The following is a 13,934-nucleotide window of genomic DNA, read 5'->3' on the forward strand; positions in this document are numbered from 1 at the left end:
GTAAAATAAGTAAACTGTCATTTGGGCAATCAAGTCTTGAAATCCTGCAGGAGGTAAAAAAAGTACTTGACACTCAATCTTTATGGTAGAGATGATGTTAAAAAAAAACGTTTAATACTGCTACAGTCTTAGAGGTTTGAATAGAATTTTTATTGCAGTGTGCTTAAGCCTGCAATAATTTTGTATTATGTTTTAATCACTTATTTTTTCCCCCATAATTGATTCTTTCCCCAGAAAGTCAACATGCACGTCACACAGCAACGTCTGCTCTGTTAACAAGGTGTTGGTTGAATTGAAACAATATTTTCCCTTTACTATTGATGACAATATCATCAACTACAAAGCATTTTCAGACTGGTTTGATACAAGAATGGAGGCAGTAGGTAACGAATGAATGCAGCAGGTAAGAGCCCATGCTGATTTTCTGGCACCTGGGACAGCCTGGGGAGGTGGTGCTGGTGGCAGCAAGCTCCTACATGGCTGGAACGCTTGGGATGATGTGCCACTGAACCCACACTGCTGGCTAAACAGATTTCACATGAACAGCTTATTAAAGGAAAGGGATACAGAAGCTACAGTCCATAAGCCATAAGTGGCCCTTCCTGCTGCTCTGTTTGGCCTGTGGCTTGCTCTCCCAGGTCCTTGTTCTCCTCTGTGGCTGCTGGTTTGAGGCAGCAGGCTGGCAGCTGCAGCCCTCCTTGGGCTGCCCCTTTGCCCAGGTGCTCCCCCAGGCTCAGGGAAGGAGCAGGCTGGGGTTAGGCTTAAAATCAGTTCGTAAGTCCTGTTAAATCACAGGGAAGGCACTCAAGGGGAGTGAGCATTTCACCATTATGCTGCCAAAAAGTGTGTTCCCCTCTTGTCTCCAAAGAGAGAGGAACACCTGTACACACATCCTGGGTGTACAGGCACTGGCAATGAGCTCCTATAACTGGAAGTGTAAAATGAATCTGTAGCCTCCGGTTTCCAGTCAATAGTGACAGTCACAGATTTTGGAACTGATCTCCTCCCAGAAATGAGTTATAGAAATAGGAATAAAATTACACTTGATTGAGAAGACTGGAGGGAAACAGGGAAACCTATTTTTATCTGGCTTTTCTGTTTTGTTTGGTTTGAGGGGTTTTTTTGGTTTGTTTTTTACCTCTTTATGATTACAAATCAACTGGTGAAAGCACTGTAACCTGCAAGTTAATGTTTTGCATGGAATAACCTTCAGTGAAGAGCACTGCACAGCCTGCCTTTGAAGAAAATTGGTTTTGTTTTGACAAAGTTATGAACATTTGGAAATTACTCACTGAGCACACATAACAGGCCTTTTGTTAAGTCTAACTAGGAACCGAAAAAACCAGTATTGCTGTGTGTACACAGCTGATTTTGCTGCATGCTGAAGCTGCAGGGCCCCTAGATCAGGCTTAGACTGGACTCAAAAAGGCCCTGACCTGAGCATTTGACCCAATGAGAGCTCAATCCTGTGGCTCACTTCAAGTCCTCTTGATAAAAGAGATTAAACAGATAAAAGTGACATGGAGAAAGGAAGTTTGTGTGGACAGATAAGCCACACACCAGGGGTAAGTGGATAACAGCACAGAAACAGAGACATTTACTTTAAGCATACTTAGGAGAAGGCAAACAAGTTGAGAATCTTTTTACAGTGGAAAGGTATAGGAGAAGGTGTTGAGAAGAAAAAGGAGCAGGGAGCTTTGGGAAGCTGTTAAGAGAGTCCATGGAGATTGTAATTTTGGACTCTTCCACTACTGCCCATGTTTTCCTTAGGAAACCTCCCACTGTAATGAACAACCAGATCAGTTATGGTCACAGAGGGAGAACTTTTTGCTTCCTCACAAGGGTCCAAAAGAGTACAAACTGCCCTTTCTGTTAGCTTCCCAGCTCCCAGTCTCAGATAATGAGATACACTGTTCTTGCCACTGCCATGTGCTATAGGATGACCCTGTTTGAGCAGGGAAGTTGAACCAGATGACCCACTGTAGTCCCTTCCAACTCTACCCATTCTGTGATCCTGTAAATGTAAGCATGATAGGCTGAAGAAGTCAAGAAAGACTTGGAGTTCAGAGGTACCTGAACTATTCTCTGCCACTTGCTGGACAGCTCTGCTTCCTAAGCCTCAGCTGTTCCACAGCTTTATTTGTCCTCAGCTATGGCTATCACTAGTAGTTGCCTCCTTAGATCCTCAAGTGATTATGTTCACTGTGTTTGGTGCCCAGAGATCTGACTGGTCCATACTGTGTCTGACAGCATACAGGCTGACAATCAAAAGAATGTACCTTTGGAGCAGAGGACAAACACTGTCACTTTTGTGCATGTTTTGCTTCCCTGTGAAGTGCCCAATACATTATAAGAATTTTAGGAGTCATAACTGCTCATCTGACAATTTGCCAATGATTTTGACAAACTTGCTTATAGAGTGAGAGCAAACTACATGGGGTTATAAGCTCCCAGAGAGCTTCCAGTTTTACAGGGCATTTGTGCTGCAAACAAATATCCACATGTGCTCACATTCCTCCAGTTCATAATTGTTGGCATCCCGGATAAAACTACTTCTGTTTATGGGCAGGGCAGTAAGAGTGACCTGGTCCAAATGCAATGTCAAGGTGGTTGGTGATGACACAGCAATTAACAACCTTTGGAGGCTGATTGACACAGCAGATCTTGACACATACTTTACCACCAACACAATGTATTCTGAATGCTTTTAACAGTGGAGGAATGCTGGATCAAGTCACTAAGTGCAAAGGTTCGTCATCATTATGGTGGGCAGAACCAGTTCCCTGACAGCAATTAATATTTTTTTTCTAAATAGGACCAGTCTTGTCCTCCTTTTCCTGCCCTCACACTCCTAGCCTCTGTCTCGGACCTCTCCCAGTGTTGCAGGTCAGACTCTTTAGATCAGCCTCCGCCTGTGAGCTCGGCTCAGGGCGGGAGTGACACGGCTGCGGCGGCAGGTGTTCCCGCCGTGTTCCCGGCGCTCCCGGGGAGCTCTCCCGGGTGCCGGCAGCAGCGGCGGGAGCGCGGCTGGGGCGGCTTCCCCTGCACCGCCGCCCGCGGCCCGCCAGGCGGCAGCAGCGCGCCCCACCGCGGGGCTGCGGCCGCGCTAGCACCGCTCGGCGCCCGCGGCCGGGCCCCGATCCGCTCCGCTGCCCTGCCCTGACCGCGGGCCGGCCCGGGCCGTGCCGTGCCGGAGGGGCTGTGCCTGTGCGGCGGCGGGGCTGCGGAGGGCGCCGTGCGGTGCGGGGGAGCTCCGCGCAGGGTGGGCGCGGAGAGGGGTCCCGCCGAGACAAAGGCGCCCAGGAAGGTGCAGCCGCGCTCGCCGCGCCCGCGCAGACCAAGCGGAGGCGCCCCCCGCCGCTGCGCCGCCTCTCCGCGCCCTCCCGCGGGGGAGCCCCCGGGAGAGGGGTTCCCACAGCTGGGGCTGCCTGAGCCCTACCGGGAGGAGGAGGAGGAGAAGGAGGAGGAAGGCGGGCGGGGGAGCAGCTATGCCGTGGGCAGGGGGGAAGCCGCTCTGCGAGCGTGAACCGAGCTTAGCGCCACCGCCTGCCTCGCCTCCCCGTCCGTCCGTCCGTCCCTCCCTCCCTTCTCCCCTCCTCCCCCCGCCTCCCCCCCGCCGCAGACGGCTGCGAGCCCGGATGGTTTGCGAGCGGAGTTGAGGGGGCAAACTTTGAAGCCCAGATGCCTCTGGGGCTGCGCGGCAGAGCGCGGCTGCTCCTGCAGGCACCTGCCGCCGCCCTCCCCCCGGCGCTGCCGCCCTCCGCGGGGGCGGCCGGCCCCGCTGCCCGCGACCGCCGAGGCGGCGGGCGCTGCGGCCGCGGCTGAGGGCGGGCGGGCGGCGGGCGCGCCCCCATGCGGGTCCCGGGCTGGGGAGCGCCGGCGGCAGGCGGGAGCCGGGCGGCGGCCGGGCGGTGCTCTCCCGCCGCCTGAGTGGGCGCGGCGCGGGACGGCGGCGCGGGGTGCCGGGAGCCATGGGCTATTGCAGCGGCCGGTGCACGCTGGTGGCCGTGTGCGGCGCGCAGCTGGTGAGTGGCGGCGGGGGCGGCCCGCGGAGGAGGGGGGGAGGAAGGCGGGAGGGAAGGAGGGGGCGGCGGGGCGGCTCCCCCGCTGCCCGGAGTGGGGGCTCGGGGAGGGGCAGGGTGCGAAGGCAGCGCCCGCGCTTTGGGCGAGGAGGGGCCGGGAGGGCCGGCGTGGTGATGTGAGCGGGGCGGCGGGGTGGGAAATTGGGGCCGTGTTACAGGTAGTTTGGCGGGGACTCTGCGGTGGGCGCACGGCGGAGTTAATAAACTCGGGCAGTTCTCCCAAGCGTTGAGTCAAGTTGGTACCTGGCTGCCTTTGACTGGCCCCGTGTAAGGCTGAGACGCGTGTCGGGGTGGTGCGCAGCTTGCACACAGTTTGCCATACAGGTGTGTTTCTGTGTGAAGTTGTCACGCCTGAGCTGTTCTGCGGATGTGGGGTTTTTTTGTTTGTTTTCTTTCAGACTTGTTGTCCAGTGTATTTTAACACTGTATCATAATGTTGCTACAGAACTCAGCCATATATTTATATTTACCTTTGGAGGAGACATGTGGCAGCACTTGTAAGCTCAGCTACCAGCGAAACTAGATGGAGTTTAAAAAGTAGGCACTGAGATACAATAACAAAGAAGCCGCCTAAAAATAGATGTGCTTAGCACGATGGTTAGGCTGTGCAATTGTATTGTGGCGCTTTGAAAGAGACTGGGGTTAAAGTTAAGAAACTCATGTCCCTTTCTGTAATGTATACAATGGGTTATTTCATTGTCGTGGAATCAGATACATGATGTAAGAATTCCTGTGGATTTGGATGCAACGACATAAAGACTTATCAATGTAATATGCCCCATTTCTTATTCTCATTATGTTGAATGTTCATGTGCTGGCAGAACAGGTGCTGGAAGCACCTTTTTTAAGCAGTTAACCTTATGGCAGAAATGAAATATTTCATGTTACTCCATCCCTCTACCTCTTAGTGAATAGTTTTGCTGAGAAAGTGTAAGTCAGTGTCAACAGCAACCAGCATTGTTACCAATTTCTTTCCTGGAGGCAGGTACTAAGAGAACTACAAAAGAAGAAAAATAATAGATTTCAGGAACCAAATCAGTAAAACAGTACGTAAGAAAGAAAGATGTGTTAGCAGATCAGAAATTCGAAATGCCTGTGATCTTTTCATCAGTTGTCATCAGTCCTTAATAATTTTGTATTCTGGAACACATTTTATTTCTATATGCTGTTCCCCACCTCAGTTATTTAATTCTTTGTAACTGGATGTATCTTATCAGGTATGATTTATTCATGTGTATTGTCTAAAAAGAAATCTTGAATAGTAGGAATAGAGTGAATCTTGAGTGGAATGGTAGGAATGTAGCCTTTTCCAGCAATTTGGAAACATAAAATTAATGTCTGAAGTTCTTCAGATCCATTTAAGAAGCATACTTTTTTTTTTTCTTTATTTCGTCCAAAGGGGACAAAATTTGTTTAAATTGTGCCTCTTGCAGAGCTTTTTTTTTTTTTTTTTTAATGCATTTAACAACCAGGAGGTAATGATGACTATAGAATGTGCTAAGATGTTAAATTGTTATTTTTTTGAAAGTCTGTGAAGGAAAGCATATTTGCTAACTCATGGTGACAAAAAATACATGCAGAACTCATAAAAACATCAACAGACATGCCTGTAGGAATGTATCAGCAGGTGGATGAGCAGGTAAGCTAAACAGAACTGTAGCATTACTTTCTACATGAAGCTTCCTACAACTGATTGTAAAACCAGAGGGTCAAATAAACATATTTTTTTAAAATAAATACTGTTTTCTGGAGTACCTTAAGGAAATTTTAAAGATAATTTTAAACTGAAAGCCAACTTGAAAATTTTTATTGGGCAAGAAAAGGATGTACTAACAGCAGTGAAAACTTCTGAATCACACTTGGCCTGTGTCATGACATTTAGATAGGTTAAAAACAGGAGCAATCATTTAAATGAGAAAAAGGAGATGGAATGGAAAAAAATACACATTTTATTAAAATCACGTGTCATATTCCTTCATTTGCCATATACCATCAGATGGGAATAGGTTATGAGTTTTAAGTCAAGGAGATTTAACTCTCCTCAGTAGGCCCAAGGGTGATTAGTTGGTTGTCAGAACTTTTTTAAGTAAAGACTACTTAAAGGAGCAAATGCTGTCAAGATTCATCCTGGAATTATCACGTTAATGAAGATGCAAATCAAAAATAAAGAATCTAGTAGTTATCTGGCCTGAGGAGATGGGTGTGGGAAGCATTTCCACACCGATAACAACACTTCAAAAAAAAAAGTGTAAAGCTTTAAGTGTGAAGACTTTGTTTTACTGGTACCTGGGATTCAGTTTTAAAATGGTCATATTTAAGTAGAAAGTATACTTTTATTTTGAGGAAAAAGTTGGTAAGAAGAAAGGTTTCTTTGTTTTTTTAAATGTAAATATGTTCTTCCATCTCTACAAAGCTAGGGTGTGGTGATCTAATTGGTCTTTGTAGGCACTGCACAATAAACAGTATTGTGGAATACTGCAGTTCATTAGAGAAACTGTTGCATATTGTACATACATAAATGATGTAGATGTCAAAATGGGTAAAAAAGGGGGTTGTTTCAGATACTGGTGCAGGAGTAGAGCTGCATTAGCTTGAGAGACCCTGCACAAGCAGAATTATTTTCATAAATGCATTTTAAGTGCTCATAGTTAAGGCAACATACTGTATACCATCAGATTATCAGAAACCTCAAGGAATGCTTCTGCTCTCAAGGGCATACTGATCATTGCTCTCTGCTTATTAACATACATATACCTCACTGTTTGTACTCTCATTTGTACTATGGAAAACAACCTTTGACAGCTCATTTTCCTCCGCATTTGTAGCCAATGAGAAAAATTAGCAGCAAGTAAAAGCTAATTTTGCTCATGTTAGGAGCAAGGCATTGCTTTCTATATACAAAATTTCTTATCTCTCTCTCTCTCCATATATATATATATATATATATATATATATATATATATATATATATATATATATATGCATGTATATATAAAGATATTAGTTTTGGTCTCTTGCTCATTTCCCTTCTGAAGAGAACCTTCAGCACAGGAGCTCTGGTGATTTTTGTTGTATGGTAACTGTACTGGTTGCAATAAAAGACTTCGCCACTATTTCATTTTGTCCTTTAAACCTCTCTATTTTTGGGTGTTTCCTTTTCTATTAATAGCTTGCATCAGTAGCACTAATGTCTTGTTGCCTAGTCTTTTTAATAGAGCAGCAAAAGTGAAACTGCCAAGATTGTTTTGCTTTCTAGAAGTTTTCAAGAGCCCCACAGAAACCAGTTGGAAACTTTCTTCTTTCCCATTGTTGCTGCTTGGGAAAACTTGGAGCACGACAAGAATAAGTACAGCGTGCTTTCTACTTAGAAGGTCTCCCCCCAAGTGCAGTGATGAGAAAGGACAGTACTTCATGAGGAAACTTTAAGTCCCTAGTAATCATTGCCTTATTGTTTCTCACCATCAGACAAAGATTGCCATACTCCCACAAAGCAAATTAGATAACAGATAATTCAGCTTTTACTCTCCCTTCTCTCAGTTTCCATCTGAATTTACTGAACTCATTTATATAAATATTTCTGTAAAATTTGCCTGTTCTGCCTGTCGTTTTTCTTTTCTTCCTCTTTCTTTTTAAAGTAAGCTATATTGCAGTTCAGACAATCCAACTAAGTATTAAAACCATACAAAAATTTTAAACAAGCCATATACATATATATATATGCCCAAAGGGTCAGTTCGTGGTTGTGAGGTACTCCATCAGATGCTCTAAATTATGTATTATAATGTAAATACATTATCTGAATCTCTAAAAACTGTTGTCTTTCACAAGCACCAGTATCTGATGCTTGTAAAGTCTCTCCTTCTTCTTGCTGACACTTTACATTTGGGGCTATGTGCACACAAGCTCGTGGTGACTCTTTCTGAACTCATCCTCTTCCAGGTCTGGCTGGAGCCACTGTCCAAGTCTGTCATGCTGGCCAAGCAGAATGAAAAAGATACCCAGTTTTGGTTGGATTGCTAAGAGGCCAGCTCTTTTGAGCTAATGAAAAAAATTATCAAAATGCAAATGGTTTGTATAGAATGTCCTCGTTCTGTACTTTTCCACAAATGAATAATGCTAATTAAGAGAAAATTAAAATACTTTGTTTCAAAAACTGTTTCAGCTGAGGTAATTTCTATACTTAACTGTGATACTGGTGTCCATAAACACATACTTAATTGCGTGTTGGACATGGGGATACATATTTGAGCTGCAGCAGGTAGAGTGGTGGAACCCAGGAAATGAATTACATAGATCTTAGTATGGAAAGAAGTATTTACCATATTTCTTCTATGACAAGAGTTGTCACAAGAGATGTCCATAATCAATATTGCACACTTAATATAAGACTGAAGAGTTGCTTGTACTCTTCCAATTCTCGCTTGCATTATTAAAAATCAGCATATGTAACTAAAGAGAACAGTGTGATACTTGGGAGAAAAGTCTGCCTTAGAGATCGGCCCTGTAAAGTTTAGGTTTGCCTTTTTAAAATATGAATAGCAAACATTCTTATGCTCATTCAGGAATGGTGATCATGACAGGCTCTAGTCTATATCACAAATCTAGCTACAAGATTTAATACAGTTTAATATTATGAATATTTTTGCTTGGAGAAAACCTCATGTTTTAACAGTTTGGAGGTTTAATTCTCAGGACTTTCAGAGAGTGAAGTTTGCTGGATTAGAGCTCAGTTCCCACTGAGGGCAAAGTAAAGGCTATCACAGTGGATATTCTTTAGAATTAGCTATCCTGGAGTATTATGCAATCAAGAACATATTTTTTGTTAATATAGGGTCTTACACCAAGCATGGTGTCAGGTACTTTGCCATAGCACACCAGAATACATAACTAGTGAATGTAGAATGTCTCTTTTTTTTTCATTTTTGTTAAAGGGAAGCAGTAGTGAAATTTTGGGACTTTGCTTTTAATTGATGCGTTTGGGGGAGAGGTTTTTTCTTTTTGCATGTGTGTTTTGATTGTGTTTCATTGTCACTACTGCCAATAGTTTTCTATAGCAGCTTTAGGAGAGAAGTGTCTGCAGTGGAAAATTCTGATGACATGTACATGTTCCTACATTTTCTGCTAGCAAAAGGGAAATGAAAAACGTGGGCTTTTCACGTGGAATGGGAAGTGATGTTACTGCACTAAGCCTGTGGATCTGTAGTTTTATCAATCTGCAAAGAATAGAAAGAACTGGTTTCAGTTCTTTTGGGTAATACTTAGGTGCTGCTATTAAAATTGTGACTAAGTCAACAACTTGCAGGTCTCCCTTCTTTAAAGTCCTGCTTTGTTTCCTCCTTTAAAGTTGCTTTGTTTCAGATTTGATAGGAAAGTGAAAGTTTCATTGTATCCAGAAACATGTGATCCTACTAGCAATGAAAAGGAAACAGTCTGTGAATAGCAGACTTTCAGCACATGTGTGTTTGAGAGCTATTGTATAACACTAAGGAGTAGAAGGAGTAAATTTTGAGGTGTTGCTGGAAATAGATACACCAGAAACGTGGTTATGAATTCAGAGAGCTAACATCTCTTGTCATGAGAAAGCATATAGTAATGTTTTTAAGTTTGTGAGACCTTTGTAGAAAAATGAGCACTTTTTTAAATGTCTAGTTTTGAGATAAAATACCTAGGATTCATAACCAAACTTTTTGTTTCTCATAACTTGAGCTCAAAAGGGGTGATGAGTGCAAAAAATGGATGCCTGAGGAAACAGTCCATTATATAATTTAATTTTAGTGGCTTGACATTTGCTGAGAATGGGACAGTGTTATTTTTTGTAGAAGTGTAAATGAATAATAATGTGTAATTGGTTATGCACTTTAAGAAAAGTGGAGTGTGTTAAGTTACAGGGGTAAAAGATTTAAAACCAGCTGGATAAAAGTTTTGATTCACTGTGTTTTGAAGCTCCTTTAGAGTTCAGTTAGCAGACTCAACATTCTGATACTGTAGTGTTTGGTAGGAAGGAAAGGTTTAAATAGATAGAAGTTGATTGAACTACCTGGTTATAGGCACCTAGAATATCTAGCAAAGTTACTCTTTTTGTGTAGCCATGGGGAAAACTTGTGACAGTAGGAATTAATTTCATATTGACAGAGACTTGAGCTAGCACCTTGACCAATGAGTGGTGGTATGGTTTTAATTTTGGAGTTTTTCTGTTGCTTTACAAAAAGCACTAAGTAAGCATTTTAAAAATACTCCAAAGTTTCCTTCTAGTCACGCTGTAGTCAGTGAAGGGAAATATCTCATTTTGTAGTTAACAGAAAGGAACAGGTTCTGTGGTTGAAAACAAAAACATAATGTTTTAAGATGGTAGTGACTACTGTCCCAGGCTGGGCCATGAGAATGTACACTGCAGTGCAAAGTGCAGCAGATAAGGTGTGGAAACAAGTACTTGATGAGTTGTTCCAGAAATGCATCTAAATCCATATGAGATCTTCTCAATATTTTGCTGCATTTGATAACAGAGATGTCAACATCCAGTTTCATTTAGCATGATGTTTTTAGAGACTCCCCTGAGCTTAGGGACTGGTGAGATTCAGACAGTGTTTGCTCTGGAGGCTGATGTCAGCGAGCTATTTGTGTATCCCAGTACACTCCAGACTTCAGTTTTGGTCCCATTGTCCCACTGAGCTCAAGAGATTATCCCAGGTGGAAAATGACAAAAGAGACAGCAGATTCCAGTGGTCTTTTGTAAAAGGTATGTCAGAAATTTTGAATTTTTACAGGATTTCATGTCAGGTTCTGAATTCAAATGACATTTTATAGAGAATAATAATAGTGAGTATTTTCAAATTTGGATGAGGACAAGACTATTGATGATATGACTAAATCGGAATAATCTCTCTAGGCATCCCTGCAATCAGAAGAGGGAGTGCATCAGGGGATAGGTCAGATTGCCTAATGTTGTTTCTTGGCTTAAGGTGACCATTAGAATTGCGCCTTAAGTAAAGTGGTCTTTCAGCTAATGCAGGCTTTTTGGGAGTTGGAGAGAAAAGAAAAATCACAGACCGAGTGTATGATGTTAGAAATTCACAGTACTTATTATTTATATTTTCCTTACTCTTGCATTTTCACTTGTTATTTTGGTGAGGAATGTTTGATTTTAAGGACAATTGTGATCTACAGATTGAGCAATGCTGTTTTGGAAAAGTATTTGTGTCTTCATTGACTATGAAGAAAAATTAAGGAGCCTGCTTCCACTAGAACAATGTCAGCCTTTGTACATCCTCCCTTATGATTCCCTAAAATATGATGCTAAAATCACATGGATAAAACCAATTTATGCTCACTTTGGCGTTTGGATGATTTTTCTGTAGCTTCCAACAGGAGTGAAGAAGACAGGGATCATTGTAAATACTGTGTGATCAAAAAGAGTGTGCTGAAAATGTAATAACTTTAAAGAATCAGATAGTTTATTGTCATCCAGATTAGCCTTCATTTATTTGTTTTATCACAGAAGTGAGGGACTGTTAAGTGCCACCTGACTTGTAAAGTAGAATGGGTGCAATAGTTGAAATGACATTTTCTTGCCCCTGTGGCAAATAAACATTTCACAGTTCATTATTTTATGTCCTCTCCCCAGTTGTACATGTACCAGCTGGATGGCATCTGAGAATCGTTTAAGCATTTTATCATTCTATAACCCTCTGATGGAAATGGCATTTAGAAGAAATATTACTGATTTCTGTGTTCACTAAAGAGTAAACATGCATAGCTAATGGTTCTATTCACCACAGATCATACTTATGCATTTTTAATAAAAACTTGATTTTAATTCATACATAACTTATGAGAAATGTTTATCAGTTTGGAGATCTGCTGATTCCTACTTAAATGTTTACATGTATCTGGATACCCTGAAAATATCTCTCACTGATGCTTGGATTAAGGTGAATCTTTACAGACAACTTGCTTCTCTGCTGCCTACGTGATGACGTAACATACGTAGGAAATGCTGATTATTATACTGATTGCTGAAAACAGTGAAAACCCCCATTTATTTGACATAAATGAATCTCATATTTTCCTATGCTCTTTCTAATATTATATTTCTAATATTAGAGTTTGAGGTGGCAGTGTGTGTGTGTGGGGAGTATTCTTTTTCTTTTTTTTTGGTATTTGGAATGTTAGGCAGTATCTCTGGTGGAAAGTCACCAGTTATGTGTAACTGGCAAGTTACCAGTTGTGTGAATGGGAATAAGAAAAGTCTGTCATATTCTATATTCATACTATAACAGATTGAGTTCTGGTTTTCTCCTGACTCTTCTTTTCTTATGAAGGAATTCTCATTAGTGGAGTTTGTTACAGAAAGCAGCATGTGAGGTTAATTCTATTATTTCTAAGAGGTATGTTGAAATGGTGATGCCTGTCATGTTTATACATTACATCACCTTTCAGAAGGCAAAAAATGCAGCACCATTTGTAGGTAGTGGGAGAGAGACTCATGCTATCTCATTCAAACATATAATGAATAGGCTCTGAACCAACTTCTGGAAGTGGCTGCCTCTTTTTATCGACTGCATAGGCCTCTCTTCTGCATGCACCTTTATTAACCTCATTATACAGTTAAGCCTGTTTATTTTTGATGATATATTTGTACTAAAGAAGATTAGATAGACTGTCAAACTCTTTTTTTAGAATTCAAGCAGAACATAATTCAGTGATGCATAACATTTCTTCTGGATGAATGGAAGTCATGCTAGAGGCCTAGAACAAGGGTCAGAGGGTTGCCCCTGTTCACCTTGAGTAGCATTTACTGTCATTCTGAGTGATGCTGCAGTAGTGAATTAAATTGGTGTACAAGAACAAGGTAGTATTAAGAGCTAGAGGGTCTTGAATCTAAGGTACTGACTCATATTTGTGTGAGAAAGTTTAACTGTCTGAGGAAATGATGTCCTTCTTCTCCAGGTGACTCATAGTATGGGTCAATTTACCACTTAAAAATTCCTTTAAACTTCTTCATAGACAGACTAGTAATTGGCCCTCAACAAGTATATTCTTCTTGTTTGAAGATAAAAAGCCTTTGTGAGGAGAGGAAGATAGATGCTGCGATGCCTCTTTAGAACAATGCATGTCTCTTTGAAAAGCCATTCTTCAATAATTAAACAAAATGTAAAGTTTGCAAATTTTTGCCATGACTGGCAATGGCTTAGCATTTTTTATTATACTCTGGTCACAGTCTTTGTGGCAGGGTGTTCTATTACAGAGCACAGAAACAAAAGGAGAAAAAAACCCATTGTGTGTCATTGCTGCCTTCACAAAGCCACAAATACATTAAACTCAAGATACTGTTCATTGTGCTCTTGGGCCACCAGTGACAAAGGTGCTGTGAGTACCACTGGATATGAGGGAGTCATATGTCATTACATCACTGTTCAAATTGGCAGAGCAAATAGCATTGGAGCAAATTAAAACATTAGCGGCTAAAGGAATGCAAAACAGTAAGAGGCTTGACTGAATAAAATACAGTATAGAATTGGGATATAATTTTTGTCACGAGTTACAAAATTGATTTTACCTTTTCCCTGTCTTTTCTTTTTAATTTACATTTAAGTTGTTGTCCATGCCCATTTCATGCCCTTGAGGCCAGTTAGCTTTTATTTTCTTTGACACTTGCAGCAGTTGCAGACAGTGACAGCAGCTTGGTAACAAGCCAGATGATGGCACTGGTTGTGTTAACATAAGATATGGGCTTCAGTGTATCCTGAAAACAGAGTTCACTGTCTTGGATTTTATCAGACGGGCTTTCCTGAGTGTGGAGCTGGCAGTAAATTTGGTACTTCTAGAAGGAAGCTCACAACAAATTGGAGTTGG

The 13,934-nt window shown here is 42.1% G+C and overlaps 1 protein-coding gene across 2 annotated transcripts in view; it reads left to right on the forward strand.

Moving 5' to 3' along the window:
* The first annotated feature begins 3,919 nt into the window (after positions 1-3,919).
* Positions 3,920-13,934, forward strand: part of NKAIN2 (sodium/potassium transporting ATPase interacting 2) — a 511,787-nt gene continuing 501,772 nt past the window's right edge. For both annotated transcript variants that reach the window (XM_063151102.1, XM_063151103.1), the window contains exon 1: positions 3,920-4,025. In XM_063151102.1, the coding sequence (XP_063007172.1) occupies positions 3,972-4,025 (54 nt within the window). In that variant the 5' untranslated portion in view covers positions 3,920-3,971. The remainder of the gene's footprint in view (positions 4,026-13,934) is intronic.

The sequence above is a fragment of the Melospiza melodia genome, chromosome 3 (genome assembly GCF_035770615.1).
Source record: "Melospiza melodia melodia isolate bMelMel2 chromosome 3, bMelMel2.pri, whole genome shotgun sequence".
Taxonomy (NCBI): Eukaryota; Metazoa; Chordata; class Aves; order Passeriformes; family Passerellidae; genus Melospiza; species Melospiza melodia.